Source organism: Phaseolus vulgaris, chromosome 10 (genome assembly GCF_051622355.1).
Source record: "Phaseolus vulgaris cultivar YP4 chromosome 10, ASM5162235v1, whole genome shotgun sequence".
Classification (NCBI taxonomy): domain Eukaryota; kingdom Viridiplantae; phylum Streptophyta; class Magnoliopsida; order Fabales; family Fabaceae; genus Phaseolus; species Phaseolus vulgaris.
This window is the reverse complement of record NC_143507.1, coordinates 3,716,689-3,744,643: the sequence shown is the minus strand read 5'-3', so window position 1 is coordinate 3,744,643 and position 27,955 is coordinate 3,716,689. Positions and strand designations below refer to the sequence as shown.

Here is a 27,955-nt window from a genome sequence, read left to right as displayed (position 1 = left end):
TCGATTTGGTGCTTAACATCCCTAGTCCTAGTTATGTATTATTGGTTCCTCGTATTTTTTATGAAGGTAAAATTAGTTTTTAGTTTTTACATGCTTCCACCATAAACACCAAATATTCTGATTTAGAGTTTAAGTGGCATCAAACGAAAATATTAAATTGTGTCTCCTATATGGCCATGGTCTTGTAATCATAGTGAGATCATCGTGAGAGCTTTTAAGAGAAGACCCTAAATATTTGAAAACAACATTTCAACGAGAGTTAAAAAAACGTGTGGAGTACTGAAAATCAATATTCTTTTTCGACTCCATTATATACATATGATGTAAAAGTGTCCATTTTTCACTAATAATTAATAATGGAATTCCATCCAATAACTAACTTTTTAATTTTCATTATTTAAAAATCACCTAAAATATAGGCAGTGATTTTGTCTATAATTAATTGATAATAAAAATTATATTTTCTAAATGTTTGTTTGTTTGTATTTTTTTTATTCTTTTTTATCTTTATACTTTATTAACCAGTTTTTTAAATTTTACACTTTATTAAGTGTAAAATAGGATATATATGTGTATCTTCTTTATAATTAAAGATAAAATATGAATATAAATTGTGTACACAAGAAAAGATAACCCCTTGTTATAAGTACTATTCATAAAATTGTTTTTATTACATAATTATGTTTCCTAGTCAGAACCCTGAGAAAAAAAATTGATTTGTTTTCATATTGCATGCCAAAATTTCTCAAGAGATCTTGCTAATAAAGTGAAACAACTTCTTGTAAAACTAAAGTTTGTATCTTTTCATCACCTTCTTAAATGGGTTTTTCACAGTGTCTTTGTAACATGCTCTAGAAGGAAGGTTTGCTTGAAGACATTCATGTTTTTGGCAAAAGCTATAATTTTTTAGTGAATTATGCTCTAATGGTGCTTATAGTGTTGAATTATTTTTTTTTAAAAAAAATAATTCATTTGTTCAAATGTTTTTCAGGTTGGAGTTCAAAAATAAAGAATAAGTCATACAAAAACATCATAGGCTTTTCAAAAACAGAAACACAAACAATACCCTATGGCATAAATTTGCTTATTAACCCAGCATTTAACCAATCTTTAAATATTATAATTAATATTAAATATTACAATTAATATTGCAATTAATATTACAATTAATATTAGAATTAATATTAATACTATAAATAATATTTATAACAAAATATTCACATTTATATTAATTAGACATATTTATTATAATATTTATTATAGTTATAAGACTCAGTTTTAATATAAACAAAAACATTAATTATAATATATATTTTTTAAATATTTTAAACCTCTTTTATGTAAAAAAAAAAAAATTATTCTATGGAGCTCAAATATATGAGAAAATTATTTGTTTTAAAAGAAAGTAATCCATGAATGAATTGACCCTTAGTCATATAGTTTATTTTCATTTTCATGTTCATTAACTCGTTATTAATAAATTTAAATTCCTATATACGTTATTGTTGTTACTATATTTTTAAGATTTTTAAGCACGTTATTATTATTATATTTTAAGCGGCTTTAGAGAAACTCTTATCTGTTACATCAGTTTTAAATCATTTGTCCCATAGTTTTATTTTAACTGTACAATTCTTTATTCACCCTTCTATTTTTATAATTTAAAAAATTATTAAAATAATAAAATAGTATAATGCATACTAAACTATTATTTTTTATACTTAAAAACAGAGTCTAATATAAGATCCAACTCCTAATTTTGCCATTATGAGACTTCAAATTTAAAGACAGTAATTTCATTAGCTTTGTTTCAATAGAAGTTTTTATAAAACTCAAATCCCAAATTCTATTCTTAAATGCAATTCTCAGTAGAAGATTCTGGACCATTTAACATAAAAACATCTTTTGACAAACTTTTATATATATATATATATATATATATATATATATATATATATTACAAATTATTAAAAAAAACTTTAATAATTTTTTTTTTTTTTACTTTAAGTGTTAACATATCAGCACTCAACTTAAAAAAAAGACTGTATAGACTCTCCCATGTGAAAATGCTACAAAGTAAACTATGAACAGTTGATAGAGATGGACAAATATGAAGGGAAAATGAGTTATTTCTTTGACACCATAGGGAGAGTAAAAACATACACTTAACATCATATTATAATAATATTATAATATTTAGAAATTAAAAATAAATTAAATATGATTAAAAATATTATTTTATTGGTTTGTGTGAAATGGAAGAAAAAATGGCCAAAATAAATGGAGTTTCTTTTTCCATAATATAATATTATTTTTATTATGAAGCAGAGACTGAATGTCCTTTACACAAAACCAACCAAACACATAACAAAGCAAATTACACTTCACAAATGAATTTGCTTAAGGCAAGCCAAGGCCACTTAGAAACTCCAAAAGGTGTTGCATTAAACACCACACTACACAACAAACACAAACACACTGTCCAAGATCAAACAGTGTGTGTGCATGTGCACAAATAACTATTATTCTGCAACTAATAAAAAGGGTAAAAGAACTATCTCTGCTTCAGCCTTTCATCTGCACCTCACTTACAGCTGCAAGGGTCACAGGTGCAGTTTGATCCACACTTGCAACCACCATTCTCAGCTGCAACACCCATTTCACCACCCTCCATCTCGGCCTTCAGAGGTGGAACACCCATAACAAGAGTTTCTGTGGTTGTCTTCTCAGCATAGCTCAAATCAGGGTACATCTTGCAGCTGCATCATTCAAAAAAGGGGATTGAGTTTTCATCTAACACACACAATAGAAACCTTCAAGAGAAAATAATCTTGCCAACATAGTTTAATCCTAAGAACCATGCAAGTAAAAGAAATCGTCTAGTAGTTCAGTGGAAAGGAAATATGAATAAAACTATTTTTTCTCTGTCCTATTAAAAAGAAGATCAAAGAAAAGTAAATTTGACATATGAATAAAAATTAAAAAAAAAAAAAAACTCATTATTTTCTCCTTTCCAACTTTTTCAATTCCTTGATTTCAACTAACCAAACATGCACTTTAAAACTTCTTTTCCTTGGAAAACTTTGGCTAGGGTTCTAGATTTCTTGGTGAACAAAAGAAGTTTCCCCATAACAAAAACTCTGAAAGCCATCACAGTCATAGGAAGATATTAGAATCCAGCCATTGAAAAATTTTAACAAAAATCACCATAGAAATTCCATGCAATTCAGCTAAAAGGGCAACAAAAACCAATCAACAATCAAAAACTAATCAAAGAGCTGAAAAGTGTTTGAAAAAATGGAAAAACGAAAAAGGATTACCCTCCACAGTTGTTGCCACAACCGCAGCTGGTTCCGCACCCACATTTTCCACTGCAGCAAGACATGTTCAGATGAAAGCACGAAAACTAGGAAGATGAATGAAGTAACTAAGTGGAGCGAGTTTTGAAGAAGGAAAACTGACCCAATTTATAGTGAGGGAGTGGGTTAGAACTTCCATATCTACCGTCCACGTGTCTGATGATCCAAAATGAATGAATAGCAATAATCTACGCATTCCGATGTGTGACTTTAATCACTCTTACTTTTCCAAGGCTCGGTCCGTTTCAACTTCAAGTCTTTACTCAAGTCAAACCAAACTCATCTTTTTAAATACAAACTTATTTTCTATTTAATACAACAAATAACTGACTAACGTTTTTTATATTTTAAAATAATTAATGTTATTTTTATAAAAATAATATAATATTTTTAATATTTTAATATAAAGTTAAATTATATTTTTTATTATATAAAATTATTAAATAAGAACTATTTTTAAAAATAAAAATAATTGATTATTATATTTATTAAATTAAATATTATTTTATAAATTAAAAAATTATTAATATATAAATTAATTTTTATTATTAATAAAATTTTATACATTAATTTTTAAATTAGTATCTAATTAGATATGTATGACATTTATTTCTATTCAACTAGATTATTATTATCGGTAAAAACACAACTTTACTTCAGAGTGTTTATAATTTTTTATATTTTTATCATTTATATATAATTATATTTAATATTAAAATTTAAATAAAGGATGTTATCATTGCATACTTATATTATTATTGTAAATTTATAGTTCATTTAGTAAATATGAATAATACATATAAATTTTATATGTACACAATATATTTTCAATGATTACCATTCGTTTTTTATTTGTAACATTTAGTCTTTAAGTTTTTTTTTATTGTTTATTTATCATTATCATTTATATTTTTAATTTTATTATGTAATCTATTAAAATGTTAAAAAATAATAAATATTTAAAAATTATAAAAATAAATATTTATATTTATTTTTAGTTAGATAATTTTAAAATACTAAATAATTTTTTTAAAATAAGATTATTTAATTTTTTAATACTATTTTTTCCTAAAATTACAGTAAAGAAAACTACGTTAGTAAATAATAAGATAAATATAAGGATATTTATATATTAATTTCAAGTAAATTTCTATAGTTTAAAAAATTAATAGTATTAATTATTATATTAAAAAATAATTAATGATTGGCATGTAATATATATATATATATATAAAATATTTATAATGTATTATATTTTTAAGATGTATTCAAAGTTAATTTTAATATTTATAGTTTATTTTTACTTTTAAAGTATAATAAGACTAAAATAAAATAAAAAATATTATGTATATCGTAACAATAAATATACACTATTTTGATTTGAAATTTTTTCTTTTCTCTTTAAATCTCATTGTACATCTATATAGTAACAATCAAATTACATTTTTTCTCAAAAATTTTGTTAAATAAATATAAAATTATTTTAAAATAAAAATCAGAGAAGTTCTCCATAGAGCAAAATTTAAAACTCACTCTTACTGATGGTGATTTATGACATGACCCAACTAAATATTGCAAGTTAATTGGAATGCTCATTTACCTCACCGTCACAAGGTCATATATTGTCTACTTAGTTAGAACTTTAAGCTAATGAATATAAGAGTCTCACAAAACACACTAGGGTGTAGTATTACGAGTTTTGAAGTACATCAAGGGGACACTCGAGCAAGGATTATTACTTCCCTTTGATAATAACCTTAAGATGAAAGCCTATTATGATTCAGATTGTGGAGGATGTTGTATTACTCGAAGATCAGTCAGCGACTATTGCATTTTCCTGAGAAATTTATTGGTATCCTAAAAGTTTAAGAAACAAACCAACGTGTCAAAGTCATCTACCGATCAAAATATCGGGCCATGGCAAATGCTTGTTTGGAGCTAACATGGTTACGTTATATCTTGTGAGACCTCGAGGTTCCAATTAGCATGTCTACACCTTTGTATTGCGATAACCAAGCGACACTCCATATTGCAACAAATCCTGTATTTCATGAGCGTATGAAGTATATCGAGATAGACTGTCACATCGTATGATAAAAGTTGAAAGTTGGGATGATAAGTCCATTACATGTCTCTTCACATTGTTAGTTAGCAGATATATTTACTAAGCCTATCGGGAAAGATCAGTTCGTGACTTTGCGAAACAAGTTGGGAGTCCATGATATTTATTTACCAACTTGAGCGGGAGTATTGAAATTATTATATCTTCCACATAGATGTATATAGGTGTATCAATGTATAATATACGTGGTAAAAATAAGACAATAGTTTAGTGTAATTGTTAATAGATAGGCATAACATATGGAGTAGTGAATTATATGAAACATATCTCTTCAATCTGATTGTATATAATAAGTAGACATGCGTTGAATGAATACACAGAAATATCTTTTCCATAATATTTGATATTATTATTAAAATATTATTAATAATAATATTACCATTACTAATATCAATAATAATGTTAATAATGATAATCATAATAATAATCATAATAAGAATAAGAATAATCATAATTTAACAATAAAGTTTGTGTGGTGAGTGGTTATAAGTTTAATGTTTACTCATGAGACCTAAATTCGAGACCATTCCTTCCAACACCATCATATTGTGGATAACATTAATAATAAAAATAATAACATTAGTAATAATAAATAAATGATAAAAATAATAATAATAATAAATTATTATAATAAATAAAAATAATATTAATTAAAAAATAATGATAATATTACATATGGATGAGTACAATGGGAAACATGAAATTATGTTTACCCACAAATAAAAATTTGTGGGAAATTTATCCACAAATCTTGACCTGTTAATAATCCATGGATAATTTATTATTGATGGATTTTTGTCATTGCCTATGAATTGTTTTTTAAGCAAATGCAATTTTTTGTAGTGAATATTGACCTCTAACTTCACTACTAAATGTTTTTAAAATAAACCATTAACACAACTTGTTATTTACATAATAAAATTTACATTATACCCTAAAAAAAAACTCCTTATATGAATTGAGGAAGGACAATAAACTCAGCATATCTTATTTTCACCCTTTGAAATTCAATGTTTTAATATACTTCGTCCAGTTCATCGACAAAATAAAATAAAAAAGTCTAACAAAAATAACTCTACTAAAATATCATCCTATTGTCATCAAAGGAAATCCCAACAAAAATCGAACAATATTATTATCGCGAAAGTGACATCTAAAATATGATTTCCATTACAAGTAGAGATATTATTAATCCAATTTTATAATGCTACTAACACATTTAATTCCTTATGCATATTTAATATATCACCTTCTATGTGTGTAAAAACTTCTTTTTCTTTCTCTCTTGTGAAAGTTTAAATTTGAATTGCAGCCTGTTATTCTCTAAAAAAAATCCCAAAATATAATTCATTAAAAATATGCAAATTGAATTTAACTTTTATGATAATAATACATGGTAATAGTATACTACTTTGCAACATTATGCATAATAACATTTCTAACTAATTTCAACTAATAACATTTAATATATTTAAATGAAGCATTATTGAGGCTGTGCTAAACATGAAAGCAACAAACATTTTATTCATATAACACCATTCATTTATGAGCAGAGATACATTGATGATTCAAATTACATATGTTTATATAATACAAACAAACACAAAGTAACCATAGCATAAAACACCTGCAACAAATTTCAGAACTTCTGAAGTTGTAAAAGGTAAACCATGACCACTTTATTCTGAAACTCCAAACCAAAGACGATGGAAGCAAACACAAGACATGACTGTTATTATGAAGCGTGTATTTTGATACATATATTACAATCTATCTCTGCTTTAAGCTTCCATCTTCACCTTCTAGCAGTTACATGGGTCACAAGTGCAGCTTGATCCACACTTGCAGCCACCGTCCTCAGCACCAACACCCATTTCACCACCTTCAAATTGGCCCTTCGCAGCCGCAACACCCAAAACTAGACTCTCTGATTTCTCAGCATAGCTCAAGTCAAAAGAGTACTTGTTGCAACTGCCACACATTCAAAATTCAATAAACATTAGGTTTGTTAAGAAATGTAGCAAAATCAAATAAATAAAAAAACATGTTGAGATAAGAGTCAATTTTAGTGAGATTATTTAAGAAAATAAATATTAAGAAATGTATTTTAAGTCTAATTCAACCTCATAAAACCGGCTTATAAGGTGAGGTTTATACCCACTTATATATTATGAAATGTTTTAATCTCTAGTTGATGTGGAATCTCCAACACACCCCATGCTGATAGTGATAGTTCATGGAATAACATATTATGGATAGTTCAATAACGGTCCGATAAGTCCAACAAACATTCGTTAGGATACCATATTAAGAAGTGAACTTTAAATCTAGCTCAATCTCATAAAATCAACTTATAAAGTAAAGTTTGCACCCACTTATATACTATGAAGTACTCTAATTTCTAATCGATATAGAATTTCCTACCATAGAAGCAAAATATATATATATATATATATATATGTCTATTAAATTTTTGTGATGATAAATTTTAAATAATATGTGAATTTAAGTAAAACTCAATTTTGAAATATCAACTTATGATTAACTTTGTGCCTATTTTTATGTGTGTTATTTGATCTAAAATCTTCATAAATGTATATTGAAAGAATAATAGAGAAGCAAATTTAAAAAGTTTCAACCAACAGGTATCCATTGAAGGAATCAAAATACACAACCAAAAAAAAGGGTTATTCTTAGAAGAAGACCATGCAGGGTGAAAAATAAAGCATTTAATCTGGGTTTAGCTTTCAATCAAAAAATTAAGTTGAATTTAATTCAAAATAGTTAAAAATGAAACCAAAACTTTGAAAGGTTGATAAAACTTATTTTAAAAGAACCAAAAAAAGGGATTCGTTACCTGCAGTTGCTGCCACAGTTGCAGCTGCTTCCACACCCACACCCAGACATTTTCACAGTGGAAAAAGAGAGAGAATACTATTGCAGAACAGAGAAAAAATCACACAGTTCCAATGACTTTCAACCAAACGTGGCCTTAATTTATAAGGAACAAGTTGAGAGTCTGTGAAAATCTTGAACGTCCACGTGTCAAGATCCTGCGTCACTAGGGGGCGTAACCTATACTACGGCTTGTTCCACGCTGGTGTCGTTTTCATCACTCGCCGTCCAATAATATTCTATGGTGGTGAGATATTACATTTCGTGTACTTTGAAATAAACGTAACCATGATTGATTGGGTTTGCTTTTTTATTATACCATATAATAAATCAAAAACTTCATTGTGTTTATCTTTGGTAGAATCAACGAATTTTTATTTTAATATTTACAAAAATTGTTTTTTATCCTTTAAGATTAGAAATTTTTATTTTAATTAATCCTTAATTAAATGACTAAGATTTCAAGTAATTATTCTAAGTGATACCTATTTATGGTATAATATTATAATATAATATGTCTTATAAATCTCTATATAAAGTATATATTTCGAAGAAGAAGATTAATGATAAAAATAATAAAACTCTTAATATTCTTGTATATATAAAAGACTTTAAAACAATGTTTGGACATTGGTTTCTCCTTCCACATATCAAATGTTGGGTTTTTCGCTTTGATGAAGGAAAAATAAAACTAGATTGGTAGAATATGAATAAAATTAGTAAGGTATATACATCATCGACCTTTGCACCTAGGCTATGAGGATTTTATTATCTTTTGTCTCCTATAAAAACTTTAACCTTTTTAAATAGATGTCAAAATCATTTTTTCTTAATGAATTTATTAAAGAAGAATTCTTTATAAAACAATCTCCTAATTTCGAAGATCCTTCAAAATTAAATCATGTTTTTAAGTATAAAAAAAGGCTTTGTAAGGTCTTGATCAAAACTTGGTACAACATACTGAGCAATTTTCTTTAAAAAATGGTTTTGTAAGAGAAAAGATTGATTCAACCTTATTTTGCAAAAAACGCAAGAAAGATTTATTAGACACAACTTCATGCCTTGTTGATTTAAGAACTTAATCAAAACTATATCACTACAAAAAATCGTGTATGTGGTGACGATTATTTTCATATAAAGTGATGTTTACAAATGTCACAACAAACGCGTGTGGTGATTCCTCAAACCGCCAAAGAACTGGCTACCACAAAGTTTAATATGGTGGACTTATGCGACCCGTCACAACACCTGTCATTTAACGTTTTGTATAAAGTGACAATCTTTTTATGTATAGTCAAAATTGTCGCCATTTATTTCCCTGAAAAGGATTTCAACGCAAAACATGACACATGTAAACGCCATTATATACAGTATAATGTACATTTTTAACTATCAGTATTATAGTAAATTGTAAAAAATAATACGTCAATTTCAACTCACGTAATTTGAGTACTACATAAATGGAATTCAACCACCAGTTTTTATAATCTTGTTATTTAATAAATCTTTTTGCATAATTAAACAACTAAACATATTTAGTTATATAATTTAATCTGTTTTCATAATAAAATAATTAAATACTATACAAAGTTATAATAAACATTCATTCATTGCATTCAAAAATAGAACAAAGTTGATACATAGTTGTTCAAAAGTACACCAACGAAAATACATAAAATATTTTTAAATATCATAATATGTTCAAACTATAACAACCATTTTTCCTAATTAGTTTTGTTTTCTCATCTTCCTTAATCAGTTTTGTTTCCATTACTTGATTAGGTGATGGGGCATTGTTCAACATTTGACACAATACAAGACACGTCTTAATTTTTCTTGTTCACTCTACAATGTTTTAGTTTGGTGATGAAGCATCACTTCCAACATTAAGTGTCTGAAATAAATAAACAATAGTTGTAAGTTATTCATTTTCAATTTTTATAAATTTATTATTATTTCATCTCACAAGTTTTATCTTGTTGCATCGTCTAATGAGTCTTGCTCACTTTCTCTTTTGTTTTTGTTTGATCTTATACTACACATGAATGAGTTATGTCATTTCACAATACACCTCATAGTGTTTTTTTTATCATCAAAACACATAGAAGATCAATCATGAGATCATCTTATAAGTATTATTTTGTCTATTAACTCGACAATACTATAATAATCCTAATAAAATATTTAGTAAGATTGAAACAAAACGCCAACACAGGAGAAGGTTAAAAAATTCAACACAAGTGTTGGGATTAACATATTGTATTATTTTGTACATGATGCCCCAATGGAGCAAAGCTCACATGGAAGTTTTGTATGCCAAGGTCGAAATGACATATTGATTGTCGCTATTAGCACTAAAGAACACCTTGGTTGTGTGCGTATTGTTGGTTTTGGTGTGGGTGTGTGATAGTAGTTTGGATCAACTTCTCACCCCAACTATTCTCTAGGATATGTGAGTCAAGATGGAGCAACTAGCTACACAGTTGACTCGGATACTAACACCACAATTAACTGAGAAGATAAAAGCACAAGGTACTGATGAATTGAGGCATGAGTTCGAACATGGTTAAAGTCCATGGGTATCTCCTAAAAGCAAAATACGGTCAAGCCAAATGTATTTCCTGCTCGTGGTCGTGTTAGCACAAAAGGTAGTTGTTCTGCCGATGACTTAGAAGAGGAGGAAACACACACGGATATTTCCTAATGGTGTAGGTTGTTTATTGAAGAAGTTCCTCCTTGTCTAATGGCCATTAGGAGAGTATATCCAAGAGGTTCAACTATGAACAACGTGTCATGCAAGATGGGTTCACTAGAGTGGTGATTGAACAAGTTAGATGCGCAAGTTTTGCAGTTCCAATGCCCATAACGAAGGTAAAACTAGTGGAGAGGCACTTGGAATATTCATTGCATGGGCTACACATATGATTAAGGCCCTTTCAAAAAATTATCAAGTATATTTCATTAATTTCTCTTAAAAGTTATTTAGATTGATACCTAATGTTTGTTACTATGTTTTACATCAGAATTTTAGAAATTTACCTTTAAAGTTTTTATATGAAGACTAGAAGAGGGTGAGCAAAGCTCTTCCAGATACACCATTGAAAGACACCCACAATTGGTGGCCCAAACGTTTAGCCTAAAAAAAGTAGAGTAAAACTTCCACAGTCGGTGAAATGCCGAGTTGGGAACAAAGAATGGAGAAGGCAAGAATAAATGCCCATCTATTTTGGTGTAGCTGGGCAGGAGCCACATTTAGCTCGGTCAACAACTCTTTTTCAAAAATGGTTAAGGGAAGACGCAAAATAACTTTTTTGAAAACGATTGAGTAGAAGAAACAAAATGGACCCTCAGGGTCCGAGGATTCATCGCAGTATATTGGCTCATCTTCCCTACATGGAACTATGTTCAATCTATCATCCTCTTTACCAAAATGACAACCATTTTTTCTTAAGGTTACGATAAGCTTATGCGAGGTGTAAGAAGAGGTTTCATCTAAAAGGTTTTGGGGTGCCCAGCGATACAAGATTTTGTAATCCATTGCAGATTATATCTAAAACACAAACGCAAAACAAATACAAACATTTTTCCGACCAAGTAGTATGAGCAAATTTAGAATAAAATGAAGGCATGATCGAAGTTCCTAGAATACGATCAGCAAGTAAGAAACAATCATCAACAGAAAATGGTGAATCCATAAAAAATCCCAACTCAGGTAATGTGATTAATAATATGAAATGCTTGATGATGAGCTCAGGAAGTATAATCGGTAAATGAATGCTCGATGATGGAGAATGGTAAAGAAGAAATACATGTTACAATGAATGGGTGAGAGAAAGAAGTTTTCTTTGATGTAGAAGATCTTGATGGCACAAGAGGAAGAGGAAAGCTTTGGGAAGAAGTTTTGAGAGTGCAAGAGTTTCTAGAGAGTGAAGGTTATATAAGGGTAAGAGAAAAGGAGATTTTAGAGATTTTGGGGAAATAAAACAATAAAATGAGAATAAGCTTTCGAACGTTGGGAATGCCAAGCGGTAACGCTTTCTCATCGTTGATGAGGATGCCACGTGTACGCTTTGGATTGAGTATGGTGAGACGTCACCTCAGAAACGCTTCGTGCATCGCGTTACACCTACCCACTGAGAAACCGTCAGGTCAGCCGCCAAAGAACTCAAAAGCCTCTGCGCTTAGCCAAGCTCAGCTCGAGCCTGGGAAGCTTGTGTACCGGAGAGGAGTGCTCGAGACCTCGATTTGAGCTTGCGTGTAGGTCAGCTCGGTTGTTGGGTCCAAAGCGCGAGTTATGAGTTTGGCCCAGTTATATTGGTAATCTCGATGGAGAATAATTAAAACAATAAGTTTTGTCATATATTGGTTGTTAGTTAAATATGTATATGTTAATAGATAAGTGTATGCGTCAATATATTTGTCGTTGTTAACTGAATAAACATATGCATAAAGCTGTTAATTGAAAAGATAAAGTTAATAAGTAGAGAGCACTCGAGAATAAAGGTGTATAAGATTTTCTTCTATTATAGCACCGTGAGTGAAGGTGCCTATGAACAAAATGTTTTTCTGTTACATATACTTTTGGTTGAGATTATATTCTCACGAGTGAAAGTTGTTAAACGAGTAAGTTATAAAAGGGGCTTGAGACCCCAGGTAAAGGTACGTTGTTTCTGAATACTAGACTGAAACTGAATACTTATCTTATTTGCGTAAGCTCTTACTGACTTGATCGTCGGAGTGTGATCAACAGGTACCGAACAGAGCCACGTTCCAGTGCAACGAGAATATGCATAACAGAATCTAGAGGAGTCAAGTTAGAAGCGGAGCTTTCCACTCAAGTCAACCGAAGAGAAAGTCAACCAGCGAGAACAACAGGTTAGGAAAATAATAAATTAATCAAAATTATTTATAAAAAAAACATAATATATTACATTAGCTCATGGATTAACCCATATAAAAAGTGATATATCACAACGATTGTTCTTTAGAACCGATGTAATATCCCTATGTTGGCACATTTACAGTGGTTATTCTTTATAACCAATGTAACATATTACAGCAGTTGTTCTATAGAACCGATGTAAAAACTCCACCTTTTTACATCATAAATTTGTTATTTTATATTGGTTACTACTTAAATCTAATGTAATATTTGTATAGTTTACATCGGTTAAAAAAATGATGTAAAATGATATACTTTTTACATTATTGGTATTTATATCTATGACAAAATCAATGTAATAAGTTTAAAATAACCGTTGTAAAATATATTTTTTTTACCAGTAGTTGTTGCTACCACACGTAAAAACTTTTTACGAACATGAGACAATTTTTTTCCCTTATTATTAAAATATGATTTTTTTTAAAATATTATAAGATCAGAAAATCGTGACAAAGTGACACAATTTTTATCTTATTAAAGTGAAGTAACAACAAATTAACATAATTTTAGTTCAAACATAATTATTGAGAAAAGTGTCACCTTGACTTCACGTAACTTACTTTCAATAAAATCATACCGTGTTCTCATGACTTCTCCAATCTCATAGAAATAATTCCATTTTGATGAAAAAGAAACCTCGTACTACTAAAAAAAACCCTAAAAATAACACCACCATGCATACATACATAGAAGACAGAGAACACGACTCCACCCACTCTGAAGATCTCATGGGATCTCGAACTAGCACAGTGCATCTGCCACCATAATCACACTGCCTTTTTCTCTTTCGTGAGAGCTCAAAACCCTACCCCTTTCACTATATATAGGCAGCTTCATGAAGGGCTAGGGGCACGTAGAAGAAGGAAAAACCAAAGAAAGAGTGGAAAAGGAGAAGAGGAAAGAAAGGTGCAGAAAGAGGTATGTGCCTGCATCAGTATTCTTGTGTGTGCCTGCATGTTCATAGCATCAACATTCTGAAAGAAAACCACCATACACCACCCTACTCACTTCGTTTCTTTACCACTTTGTTTTCACTTTCCTCCATTTCAGTGCAATAATTTAGAGAACCCGATTTCTGTACAGGTTCATCACCAATTATGTATAATCAACTACATGATTCTTAATGTTTGGACACTGATACCATTATTCTTGTAACTTGTAAAATAAAAGTTTTCAAATTAGAAAGATATTAATACACAACTTTGTTTTGTCTTTTTGTCACGTAATATTAAGTAGTTTTTGTTTTTATTTATCTTCAACTTTCAATTTTGGTTGTACTTTGGAATCTTGTTTTTAACCTTTTTATGCCACCCCCATAAAATATCTTCCGGATTATGTAGTCCGGATGGATTATGTAATCCGGAAGCTGAAAAGGACTTCCGGATTACATAATTCAGAAACTAATCATGCATATGAAAAAAAGGCTTCTGGATAATATAATCCGGAAGCTAATTACAAATTTGGAAAAAGATTTCCGGATTACATAATCCAAAATATTACTGAAGGATAGTTTTGGAAATATGAAAATGTAGGGAGGTGGGAGAAGAATATATGGAGGTGCAGGAAGAAGCAGCCCTTTCTCTGTTATGTGTTTGCTGCCCCATTTTAGGTGTCAATTTTTGGTACAGGTAGGGATCACTCCCTATTTAGTTTATGGTTGCTTCTTCCTGCACCTCCATACCTTCTTCTCTCACCTTCATAGATTTTCGTATTTCCAAAAATGTCCCTCTGTAATATTCCGGATTACATAATCAGGAAGTTATTTTTGAAATTTGTAATTACCTTCCGGATTATATAATCCGGAAGTCTTTTTTCAGATGCATGATTACTTTACGGATTACATAACTCGGAAGTCTTTTTTAACTTCCGGATTATGTAATCCGGAAGTCTTTTTTCAAATGCGTTTCCGGATTACATAATCCGGAAGTTATTCTTGGGGGTGACACAAGAAGGATAAAAATGTATTTTCATGTTGTGTATGGAGGTGCCAGAAGAAGATATGGAGGTGCAGGAAGAAACAGTCTTAGTTTATTCTTAAATATGGGCCCATTCATTTGGACTAGCATCTTCATTATTTGCCACTCGTTTTTCATATATGCACCTTCACTTTGTTTTTGAAAAGTCTGGGTCTATAACTTTCATCTACTTTTTTTATTATTTACAGCATGATTTTTATATTTTCATCATCAGGTTTTTTGTCCATACCTTCGGCCCAGTGTTTCTACTATTTACCACCTATTTTTACATACACAATCACCAACAGTTTTTTTTGTGTGTGATAATTAAAATAAATAAATAATATAATTTTTGGCACTACCACACGTGTCATCTGATATTTAATGATAATCATATGAGTATTTGTATGATGGGTTATTATTTTCAAAAGTTAAGTAATTATTATTTTTTTATTGTTATTTGACTAGAAGAAAATATGTATTTTTTTAGTATGTTATAAATTATATTATAATTTTTTGCTTTGATTTTTATTTTCATTTTTAAATTTTTTTAATAAATTTTCGATGAAGACAAACACATGGACAAAATATATTCATTACTTGGAGATATGGATATGATATAAATTTCATACCTATTAAATATTGAAAAAAAATACATATAAATTTTTATTAATATTATAAGATATTCTCAATTTATTTGATACTCTTTTCAAGAATTAAGTAATTATAATTATTTATTGTTTTTTTATACGGAAGAAAAAAAAATGTTTTTTTGACAAGAATTATAGATAACATCATATTTTCTTTACTTTATTTTTTATTTTTAAAAAATATTTTGATAAATATATCGATAAGTACAAACTACGAATATATTCCTAAATGGAGATAAAAATATCATACAAATCTCTTATCATTGAGTATTGAAAATAAAAATAAATATAATTTTTTACTAATATTTATATACCAACTCCAAAATAAATGCAATGTGAGGTCAATATTATGAATAATGATGACTAGCATTTATAAGTGTTTTGAAAATCATGCTGCCGAAAGCTACCATAGAGTGGATGCAACTCAATTATGCAGACATTTAACTAAGACGTGAAAAGGAGTATAAAATATATAATGACCAAGCAAAAAGTTCTCATACTAATTTTTTTCTCTTATCTCTTTTCGAATGTAAGTAGCTTAATTTTCAAGTAATCTCAAGTAATAATAGGTTTCACATAGAGTGTAATTATTGAACTCAGTTATTTTAATAATAATTCATTTATATATGTGTACTACATAACACATACCAACCAAAATGCTTAAATCTCAGTTTAATCCCGTACCAACAAGTTTTGAGGAGATTAAAAATAAAATCAAATTATAATATTAACAACAAAATCGTGATATTTCAGACTAAAAATATAAGAGGATTCAATTTATTCTTATAAATAAAATAATCAATATAATGTCAATGTATATATTTATTGACATCTATTACACAAAATCATTATAGTATTTTATCATTCATCAAAACTGTACACCGAAACTGAATACCGACAACCAAATTGAAAAAAAAAACATATAAAAGAGAGAGGACGAATTGTTTCTTTCCCTGTGTAAGAAAAATATGTTCAATTATTTTTATCATTTAAAATTGTGTTATTTTGATTGCTGTAATTTTCCCTATTATTATTGATAAGTGATCAGCGCTTAAAGTAAAGATTGAAAAATAAATTTGATGTTTCTTAAATAAAAATAATTATACTAATGAAACTCCTCCTATTCCAATATAAAAAGAGACTGAGGGTTAAATGTTTATTGTACTGGTATAGTCGATCGAGCACTCTGAGTCGGTCAGAATTTCAAACCAATTGATTATTTATCTACGATAAGGAAGGTCGTGTGGTAACACGATGTCGACTGATTCATGGGCTAACCAAGTCAGCAGGGTTAATCCATAATTAAAGGTTACTTAGCACAACCCTAAACACGAGTTAATTTTCTAATCCGACCCACCAACGAATGCCCATTAAGGTAATATAAATAGCGCAAATTCTAAGAATCAAGTACGTCATTATTCACAGTGCTCTGACAACCGAGAGTCGAGTCCTTTACTGAATTGATCGTCTGAGTGTCTTCTACAGGTACCATCCGAGTCTGGACTATGTGAAGGCCGAGGAGTAGAGTGAGAAGAGGAGTGTAAGGAGCTTGCTTGGAGAGGAACAAAAGTACAAACCGACCGATCGACCCCGTTCGAATCGTTCTCTTGGTTCCAATCCCGTTTGAGAACAATTGGTACCCACCGTGGGGCTAAGAGAATTAGCGTGAAGAAGAAAGTAGATGGTATCAACCCAAAGCATGGCTAGCGAAAGAATGTACAAAGCTGAGCATATGGATTTGTTAATGTCTCTGTAAAGAGAGATGACTAAGATGAAGAGAAGGAATGAAGAGATAACTTGGAAGAACGAGGAGGAGATCCTAGCTCTCCAAAGGAAGAATGAAGAGATGAAGAAGAAGTTCGTGGAAGAAGGACCATCTATTGGACCGACCAATCTTGTTGGGAGGTCCTTCACAACCCCCACCGGCCCCAAGACTGTTGAGAAGGACAAAGTCCAAACTCAAGAGGTGGACGGCGAGTCCTGTCCAAACAAGTCGATCCCCATGATCGGTACCCTAGACTCGCTCTACCGACACCCTTTTACTGACTCCATAATCGGAGTCCCACTTCCAAATAAGTGGAAAGGTTGCAATAGAAATCGTTATGACGGAACGACCGAGAAAGTTAGGAACCTTGACCCTGAGAGTCTCAATGTTAGCAAAACCAAAGTTGTTGCAGTTCACTAGTTGCAACATTCCCTCAACCCTGCTTACAATTGAAAATTCGTAACCCACAATTCAAATTTCAGAAACCCTAACCCCCAATTCATTTTTCACTAAACTAATTTAACTATCCACGTCACTTGACACCTGACACTAAACCAATCCCACTTCTCTCTGCCACATAAGTACCAGTTGACCTTTGGTGCGACATAACAAAAATGACCATTTTGAATACATTTTAAAAACACATACACTAAATTGATTTTTTTAAAAACAACTATACTAAATTGAATATCGTCCCAAAATGTAGGGATGGATAAGGTAATTATACATTTCTTTTTTTCTTATCGACAAATTTGTTTCAATTTTAAAATAAAAATTTCACATAATTCATCATTTTCCTTTAATATATTTTTCTCCAAATCTATAATGGATTATAAAAAAATAGTTTATTTAATTTTATCATAATCTTTTTACATATAATAAAAATATCGCATTTTGTATTATTTATATACTTCTATAATTTATGTTTTTAAAATTTTAAAAAAGGGTAAAAATCAAATTTAAATAAAATATTTCAACTTTAGAAATGAGAAAGAGAAGATAGGATGCATAAGGAGCACATGCACAATCAATTGTGGCGGCAAGTGGAACTTTCTTAGTGCATTGTTTATAGATTTGAGTAAGAAACGACCACACAGTCATCTAAGCCCCATCCATATATTCAAAGCTATATTTTGAATACCTATATATTTATAAGCTATATATTGGACACCTATGTATTTATATAAGCTATATTTTTTACACCTATGTATTTATTTTCTTTGTAAACGGCTTAAATAATATTTGTTTGTGGGATGGATTATAAACTATATTTTGGACACGATATATTTATTCTATTTGTAAACTTCTTAGATAATATCTATTTCTTAGATGAATAATTAATTTGGTTTCGAATAGGATTGGAATTAAGAGAATGATTTTTTTTTTCAGGGTGGGTCTATGGTTATTTCTTTTCTTCTTGGAATAGCTTCGTAATTCTTCCTTCGCGTTTTTCCTCCTCGTTCTCGTAAATTTCAAGCTCGGATGTTACCTGCAAAATACACTCTGACGCTCAAGTGAAATCTTATTCAGTACTCAGTGTAATTAATGTGTGATGATGAAGTATTTTATTCTCAAAATTTGTGACTATTTATATGATATTATGGACCCTTTATTACTGGACCGGATTAGGGTTTTGGATCATGGTTAAGAGTGTATTACCTAATGTTACTCACTGTTTGGTTTGGTTAATCTTCTGTTAGGCTTAATGACTTTGGTCGTGTCGGTCGATTCTGGCCGTATTCAGTCGTTCAGACTCGACCAGTATATCTGTATATTTATTGTCTTTGTAAAGGTCTTGGATAATATTTGTTTCTTGGATGGATAACTGATTCTTCTTTTATGGTGTTTCTCTTTCTTTTCTTTCTCTTATATTCAGGTTTTGATTATCAATCGAGAGCACATCGATAAAAAGTTCTTCTACACTCAAGTGAGTATTTGATATTTGGAAACTATTATTGTTATAATAATGACATATTTTTTGTTTTATCCAGTGTATTTATTCACAATTTATAATATACTATATTATTAATGACCGTATGTGTATTGTTCTCGAACGAAGTTGGGGCCTAGAGAATGATTGAGACTACTCCTATTCTTCTTTGGTCGGTCGGATCACACTCCAGTTTCCTTCCCAACAAGCTCCTTCCTCTCTTCCTCTCTTTCACTCGTTCCACCTCTTAGTCTTCTCGTAATCCCGGTTTGAATGGTACCTGCAGAAGACACTCTCACGCTCAAGTCAAATTTAGTAATCGACACTCGATATGCTCAATATTGTATATTGACGTACCTTATTCTTGTAATCTGTGTTATTCATAATGTTATGACAAGCCTTTCCTATTATGCAATTAGAAAATTTGGATCATGTTTAGAAATACATTACCTAACTCTTGATTGTTGATTAGCCTTATTAACTCTGTTTAAACATAATTAAATTTATGGTGTCGGTCGATCCAATGACAACCATACGAACCTCCCAGCACATGATTATAAAAATAAAATTATCTAATTTATCATATATTTTTATCTTAATCGTATATATTTTTATCTTTAAGATATTTATAATAATCAATTCGACAGCCTGGTGTTACCGAATTCTTCAACCTCGATTGATACATTTATTTACATTTATAAACAAAAATTAAAAAAAAAGTAGAAAAAAAAATAAAGTGTAAGGATTAAAAGGAAAATATAATTATAAAAAAAATATGTGAGACAATGTTCGTCATTATTTCTTTCATCTATAATTGATTTATTTTTTCTTCGTCTCATTTCTCTTTGATATGCGATCATTGAAAGAGTATAATTGATATTATTGTTTGACACCTCCCACAATTGCTTTATCTAAAAAACAACTACTACTTTTTAGCTTGGAATCAGGACCACGGAATGAAACTTCCATACACTTTAATTCTTAATTTTCTTTTCATATTATTATAAAGTAATTAATAAGATTTTCATCCATTCTAAATAGATACATTTATTAATTTTTAACAATATAGACCATATTTATTAATAATTTTTCTTTGAATTACATAATATCATCAAATATTAGCACTTTCAAATCATTTAATAATTAAATGTGATAATTCTGAATTAAAATTGTGTTTATTAAAGATAAATGGATAAACATCATATAGCAGTAGTTCGGTATTCATTAAATCAATAATTCATTGCTAAATTCCCATTAAACATACTTTCCAATTTAATAGCAGTATTGCCATTGCCTATTAACAATTGCATAATCTCAATTTTAAATTTTAATCTTCCACTTGCCCAAAAAAAAGGTAAATAAAATTAAATTAAATACAATTTTAATTTTTAATTTTTAAAATTTTCAAATACGCATCAAACTTCGTTGCTTCAAATCTACGCCACGTGTATCCACTTTGCAATGCTTGGCACGCCCTGGTTCACCGCGAAGGCCATGTAATACCCGGGCGGCGCCACTGTCCCACTCGGTGGCGCAGTCACGCCGATCCGGTACCTACCATCGCCGTCCGGTACGGCGGAGGAAACGGCAAGTTTGACCAAACGTTGACCCTGCGAAAACGAGTGCGTGGAGAAGGGGGCACTCGCCAAATTCACTTCCACAATCCCAACCACAGGCAAAGGCACCGAAACCACAACATCGAAACTCCCCCCAAAGCGCACCGTTTCGGGCACCTCCTCAATGACCGGTCTAAGATTGGCCCGGTCCGGCGACAAATACTCCGGCGAAAACGCTTCCACTCGTAACTCGGTCGGATACTCAGCATCGAACCGGTACAAAACATGCGGGTTACTTCCGGCAAGAAGAACCCTTCCGTCGGGTAACAAATTGGCCGTTGCATGGTACATTCTTGGAACCGTGCCAGGGTTCAAAACCATGAACCGCAACCCAACCGGTTGGTCCGGTCTGTACAGAACGGGATTCAAACAGGGATTACTAGCAGACTCAAACCCCTGTGTCCCAGACATAGCTCCATTGATAACCAAAACGTCGCCGTTTGGAAGCATCACCATATCCCCCATTACTCTCGCGAACGGCATGTTCTCCATTTCCCATTTCGGATTCTCATTCACAGCTGATATGCGCCCGCAGCTACCGTGCGCCGGGGTGTCCGTACTCCGCAGCAAAAACGCACCGTATTGCGCGCCGCCACACACAACAATCTCCGCCGTTGAGTAGTCCCCTTGTAAAGCCAGCATCGCGGAGGACCCTGCCGAAGGGTAGTTCCGCGGACCGCCCTCCAATTGAGGGTACTCCTTGACGATGACGTGGCGCGTGAAATCATACATCACCGACCTGGTGTTGGCGAAAACGAAAAGGTGACCGTTTGGAAGGAGGTGGACGTAAGGGTATAAGTTATCCATCTGCGTGTCTTCCGTTTCAGCCAAAAAGGGAAATGAAACGGCACCGTGTTTGCGCGGAGGGAAAAACTCGACGGTGTTTGAGCCTCTTCCGCCGATTATAATCACCGATCCGTCCGGTAAAATCTGGTTAGTGGCGTACCATCTACCTTCCGCCAATTCCACGTCATCCAGCTCTTTCCAGTCGCACAACCCGGTTGCGTCACACGGGCTGAACAATCGGATCTTTTTCAGCCCGTCGAGGTCGCCGCCAGTCTGCAAAAGCGTGCCGTCGGGGAGGAACTGGCCGGAGGAACACCACGTGTCGGTGAGGATTTTCAAAGGACGGACTTGGTTGGTTTGGAGGTCGAGGTGGACGGAGTGCGCGTAGCAGTCGCGCTTTAAGAGGGCATCGTTCCGGTCGTAGCGGCAGTGGCCCTTGGGAAGGAGTTTTCTTGAGGGGCCGATGTTGGTCCGGTCGAGGAGGACGACCGTGTTGAAGCGCGTGACGGCAGTGTGCATGGAGGCGACGCCGGCGTCGGAGACGAGGATCTCCCAGGAGCCGGGGAGGTCGGCACGTGCGTCTGAGAGAAAAAGGAGGAGGAGGAGAAAGCATGACAGGTAAGCAGAGAAATTGTCCATGGTGAGAGAGAGAGAGTGGATTAGTGGAGCATAGTAGAGTGGAGTGGAGTGAAGTGAAGTTTTCACTCTAATTATTATAGAAAGAATGGAAGTGGTACTCGCAAATTGTGATCCAAAACTGCAATGTTACTGCGTATTAGCGTGCAGTGTTGTGTTATGTTGTTCAGTGCATTATTAGTTATTAGTGTTACGTATGATGAATGAATGTGTAAGGGGACAAGAATTGGGGTCGTTGTTGTGGACAGGTGAGGTCACACTGAAAGTAAGTGCCCACTGTAGGAAGAGGTTAGTTAAAGTGGAGTTTCCTAAACCAAATTGAATTGCTTCACTGTACTTGCAAACACTTTTTTCTCCTTATATGTGGTTTACTTCTTTTTTTTCTTACTTTTTATAGTTAACTTAGGCCATCAAAGACGAGGAATACTTTTTTACTACTGGGAACTCAACAAATACTAGGGGTTTCACTATCCGGTTTATGTGGATCGACTTCACCAAATCCATTAATTTTGATAGAAAATTAACAATATTAAAATAGTGATTAAATATTAAATAATGTGCTCTTAATTATTATCTCAACATTAATTCAATCCAATAAAAATGGGTATGATAATCACATCAATAGGCACAGGTTTTGAGGAAAATATACGTTATTATCGCGCATTAATTGAATCGAACACCGAATACTAAGTACTTATTGAGCGTCGGAGTACCTTTTGCATGTACCATCACAACTGAGAGCTTGCGAAGGAATGGAAACTAGTGGTTTAGGAATAACGAGAGTGGTTCAAGGAGAAACAGTTACTTAGTGAAGTGAAGAAAGAAGGAAGGTGATCGACCGACCGAGAAAAGAGGTAATAGTTCTCTTAGTCTCTTTTTGCACGAGAATAATTAGCGTCCACCGTGCGGTCGAGAAAATTTGAAGAAAGAGAAAGAGGAGTAAAATGGTGTCAACAAGGAACATGACGAGTTAGAAGATTGGATGTTGAGCAAATGGCATTGCTAATGGCTCTGCAAAGGGAGATGATAGAAATGAAAAAGAAGAATGAGGAGACAAGCTCTTCGAAAGGAGCCGAAAGAAGAATGAGCAAATAAAAAAGAAGTTGACCGATGGAGCTCCATCCTCTGAGTCCGGTCGCCAGGATGGAACATCTTAGGCTGGTCCACCTATTAATTCATTGGCAGATCTGACACTCACTCGTCCTAAGGAGACCGTGGAGGAGTCTCGACTCAACAAGTCGTTCTACACAACTGAGACTCTAAATATAACAAGAAGACACCTATGTGATGGGAGAACAGTTGCCCCTCACGTGGAAGGGACTTAACATTGATCGTTACGACGAAATGAGCTTGCATACCTCGGATAACGTTGTTTTATGCCGAGTGTTTCTAACATCGTTGAAGGGAGGAACATTGAGTTGGTTTACTAGGCTCCCACCATATTCCATAGACTACTACTAGCCGACCGCATCACCTGACCTCGATTGCTTTGGTCAACATTCATCAAGAAAAGGGAGAATCCCTTAGCCTATTCATGGAAAGGTTCAGCAAGGTGACTTTGAACATTCAAAATCTAAGTCCGGATGTGGCCATGCATCATATGGTCATAACTCTACGACCAAGACCATTTGCCAATAATTTGTGCAAAAAGCCGGCTATGAACCTTGACAAGCTCAAACAGAGAGCTGTCAAGTACATGCAATTAGAAGAGCCGAGGGAGTGCAAGACTAGGATTGAGGTAGGAGGAGATGAGGGAAAAGAGAAGGAGAGGGAGCGACTTGGCCAATCCAATTTCAGTCGGGGTGACAAGTATAGGGAGAATCGTGACCCTAGATTTATGAGGTAAACACTATTGAATGCTGACAGGGAAAAAACTCTGAGTGTTGACCTCATACCGACTCCGAGGAAAGTTCTAAGTCCTGAAAGCGCTGACCCTACACGTAAGTGTAGATACCATCGCAACATAGGGCACACGACCAAAGAGTGTCAAGCGCTGAAGGATACAATTGAGGAGCTTATCCAAGATGGACACCTTCACAAGTACGTGCAGGGCAAAGGAACCTTCGCAAGTACATGTAAGGCAAAGGAAGGAGCATGAAGCATTCCCCTCGAAGAGGGATGAACCGAGAAGAGAGGAGGGGCGCGAGGATTACAACCCTCGTCGTTGATTGATCAGAGGAGTTCGGTAGACATCTTAATTATACTGGAAAACTTACAAAAGAATGAGAATTCTAGAGGAGGAGATGCAGTTGTACAATGAATAGATTGTTGGATTTTCCAGTGATAAGGTAGACACCCGAGAGGTTATATCGATATAAAGCATGAGTGCAATTTGTTCGACGGGTTTTGCCACTGCTCTGGAAATAGATAACATGGTTAAGTTGAAGATGGAAAAAGCGAATATCGGGGAATTTGGACACCTTAATGCAAGTGGAACAAGAACACAAAGTGGTTTTGTTTTATATTTTATACATAGCAACACAACGTTGTTTTGGTGGTGCTTACCTACGTTGCTACTTTATATGGTTTGGTTTTTTATGGAGTAAGGACAAATCAATCGATGTTATTGTTATCCAAATGGAAGAAAGAAAAGTGGAGGAGAAGAAATTGCCATGTATAGGATGAATTAAATAAATAAATAAATCATTGTATCATGTTTAATAGAGGGTTTGATTTGACGTTGGAGAATCGGTTTCACCTTTTCAACTTGAAAAAAATTTAGGATATTGATATGTTGATACCTTACACAGTAAAAAAAATATACCTGACATTCTAATAAATTAATATTTTAATTATATTTAATTTATTTTTAAATTTAAAATATTATTATATTATTATAATAGTTTGTATTATTATATTATTATAATACTTTGTCAAGTATATGTGTTTTACTTTTAAAAAAAATTCCAAAAAAATAATATTCAAGTAACTTTAATTTTCATGATCAAATTAGTCTTTCTTGCATTGATAACCATTTCATCCTTTAGAAAAAATATTAATCATAATTTACTCTTTTTTATAAAAAATTATCATATTATTATAAAAAGTTGATATATCAACTAGAATGAGACCTCAAATTTCAACAATATGTCACCATATGAAAATAATATTATTAAAATAAATAAATAAAGAAAATATAAATAAATATGGAAGACAAGACCAAAATCCATAAAAAAAACAACCTAACACTACAAGAAAATTATTGATTAGAAACTAATTTTAGAGACAAAAAATAATTAGTTGCTATAGTGACCAAATTAGAAACCATTTTGGAGACTCATTTTTTTTTTGTTTCTAAATAGTTTCTATTATTGTTAAATAGTTTTTAAATTGGTATCTAGTTAGCTACCAAAGTTTTTGCTACCAAATTTAGAGTCTAAATAATTGGTAGTTAAAACCTTGGTAGTTAATTAGATACCAATTTAGAAACCATTTAACAATAATATAAACTAATTTAGAAACCAAAATTTTTTTTAGTGTCCAAAATGGTCTCTAATTTGGTTACTATAGCAACTAATTCTTTTTTATCTCTAAAATTAGTTTTTATTTAATAATTTTCTTGTAGTGTAAGATAAATGATACTCAAGTAATCTATACCTATTAATAAAGAATTCTAAGAATGAGTTGGAGGGAAGTCTATTATACCAATGAAATTTCTCTCTGCTAATGAAACCTAAATTAACAAGCTTGTCAGCACAAGCATTGCCTTCACGAAAAATGTGAAAAATTCTAAATATCATTTTCCCACAATAATCAAGACATTTGTTCCACCTATTACGAAGGATCAAAGGAACATTAGTTTTAGCAGTAATGTAGCACAAACTAAGGCAAAGTCGCATTCAAGCCACAAACATAGAAACCTCATCTTTTTGGCTTCTTTAATAGTATGAATCACCCCATAAAACTCCGTAACCAAAACATTGTGAATATCCAGGAAAGTAGAGAAACCACCAATGAACTTCCCCATACTCCCATAAGAAATAGCACCACAAGTAGCAAGGCTAGGAGAACCCCTAACAGCACCATAAATATTAATTTTAACCCAAGTCGGAGAAAGGAAATGCCATCTATCAGTAAGGGGATGAAGGACTTTGCTACTTCGTGTATTGATGTCAAAGAACTTAAGCACATAGAAGTCAAACATATAATTCTCATGGAGTTTTTAGACGAATTACCCACCAAACAAATGAAGTCTTTAATAGGGGAAATGACATTGGGAATGTCAATCTTAACCTGAAATCTAGCATAATTTTGCATACACCATATCATCCAAATAAAGAAAGTAATCACAACAAGTTTAATCAAATTAACCAAAGGACTACCATCACTTTTAACAAAAGAAATGAGTTCATCAACATTAGAGAAATGAACATTAGATAAAATTTGTTGTATTCATCTCCAAATATGCAAAGCATGAGGACATTCAAAAAATAAGTGTTGAATGGATTATTCCTACTTTCACAAAAAGTACAAATAGAACATATATGCAAACCTCTATGCTGAATGTGTTGGACAGTAGTAAGCTGCCCATGAAAAACTTTCCAAATGACCTAAGTTTTATAAGGAGGAATATATTGAGACCAAATAAGCTTACTGAAATCACAAGGAACTCTGGGATCCAAGAAGAACTTCCTAGCAGATTTGAGTGAAATTTCCAGAGTCATCCAGAGTCCAATTGGGAGTATCATTCTTCTGCCCAATAATGATATCATCAAAATAATGATTTACATGTTAAAGAGTAGAGGGAATAATCCAATTGCTATCATTCTCTGCTTGGGAAACTTTGGTCACCAAAGAACTTCTAGAACCGTAAGGAACCCCTACAATGATTGATAAACAGGTAGAAGAAAACCATTTACCATTCCAAGAGGTATGCTATTATAAATTAAATAAATAACTATTATAAATTTAAATTTTGATTCATGGTTTAAAATATTAAAGTCATGCTTCAACGATGAATGTCATGATGGAAATGAGATGAAGGAGAGAATAACGATGAGTGTTGTATAAAGAACATGGATGCAATATGATGGAAGAAGTGGAAATGAAAATAGAAGATCATGAGGGAAATTAGAGAGAATGGGATTCTTCCCCCACTCCTCATCCCTTTTAATATCTACTTTTTTTTTCTTTTTTTACTTTTTCTCTCTCGCAAAAAAAATGAGATTCTTGAAAAAGGGAATTGGATTTTTGGTTCAATAATATTGTTTAAACTATTATTTAAGACATGTTTTTAATTTTTAATGACGTACTATATATTGTTTTTAATCATGGATTACAATTGAAAATTTGAAACATT

The 27,955-nt window shown here is 32.0% G+C and overlaps 3 protein-coding genes across 3 annotated transcripts; all 3 read right to left on the bottom strand.

Annotated features, from left to right (window-relative positions):
• Window positions 1-2,286: 2,286 nt before the first annotated feature.
• LOC150024158 (metallothionein-like protein type 2) lies at window positions 2,287-3,441 on the bottom strand. Its single transcript, XM_090296555.1, has 2 exons — window positions 3,321-3,441; window positions 2,287-2,759 (listed from the first exon to the last, which is right to left on the bottom strand). The coding sequence occupies exons 1-2, from the start codon at window positions 3,383-3,385 to the stop codon at window positions 2,585-2,587; spliced, it is 240 nt and encodes a 79-aa protein (XP_090152681.1). The 5' UTR covers window positions 3,386-3,441; the 3' UTR covers window positions 2,287-2,584.
• A 3,538-nt stretch (window positions 3,442-6,979) lies between these two features.
• On the bottom strand, window positions 6,980-8,471 carry LOC137817572 (metallothionein-like protein 1). The gene is made up of 2 exons (XM_090296556.1): window positions 8,339-8,471; window positions 6,980-7,452 (listed from the first exon to the last, which is right to left on the bottom strand). The coding sequence occupies exons 1-2, from the start codon at window positions 8,386-8,388 to the stop codon at window positions 7,284-7,286; spliced, it is 219 nt and encodes a 72-aa protein (XP_090152682.1). The 5' UTR covers window positions 8,389-8,471; the 3' UTR covers window positions 6,980-7,283.
• A 12,367-nt stretch (window positions 8,472-20,838) lies between these two features.
• LOC137817571 (glyoxal oxidase-related protein) lies at window positions 20,839-23,010 on the bottom strand. Its single transcript, XM_068620854.2, has one exon. It carries the CDS (start codon window positions 22,657-22,659, stop codon window positions 21,055-21,057), a length of 1,605 nt encoding a protein of 534 aa, XP_068476955.1. The 5' UTR covers window positions 22,660-23,010; the 3' UTR covers window positions 20,839-21,054.
• Window positions 23,011-27,955: the final 4,945 nt, after the last annotated feature.

Excerpts from the sequence above, each read along its gene's own strand:
- LOC150024158 (XM_090296555.1), bottom strand. The coding sequence starts at position 3,385 with ATGTCTTGCTGCAGTGGAAAATGTGGGTGCGGAACCAGCTGCGGTTGT. Across the intron at positions 2,760-3,320 it reads TGTGGCAACAACTGTGGAGG|CTGCAAGATGTACCCTGATT; the intron begins GTAATCCTTTTT and ends TGAATGATGCAG.
- LOC137817572 (XM_090296556.1), bottom strand. The coding sequence starts at position 8,388 with ATGTCTGGGTGTGGGTGTGGAAGCAGCTGCAACTGTGGCAGCAACTGC. Across the intron at positions 7,453-8,338 it reads AACTGTGGCAGCAACTGCAG|TTGCAACAAGTACTCTTTTG; the intron begins GTAACGAATCCC and ends AATGTGTGGCAG.
- LOC137817571 (XM_068620854.2), bottom strand. The coding sequence starts at position 22,659 with ATGGACAATTTCTCTGCTTACCTGTCATGCTTTCTCCTCCTCCTCCTT.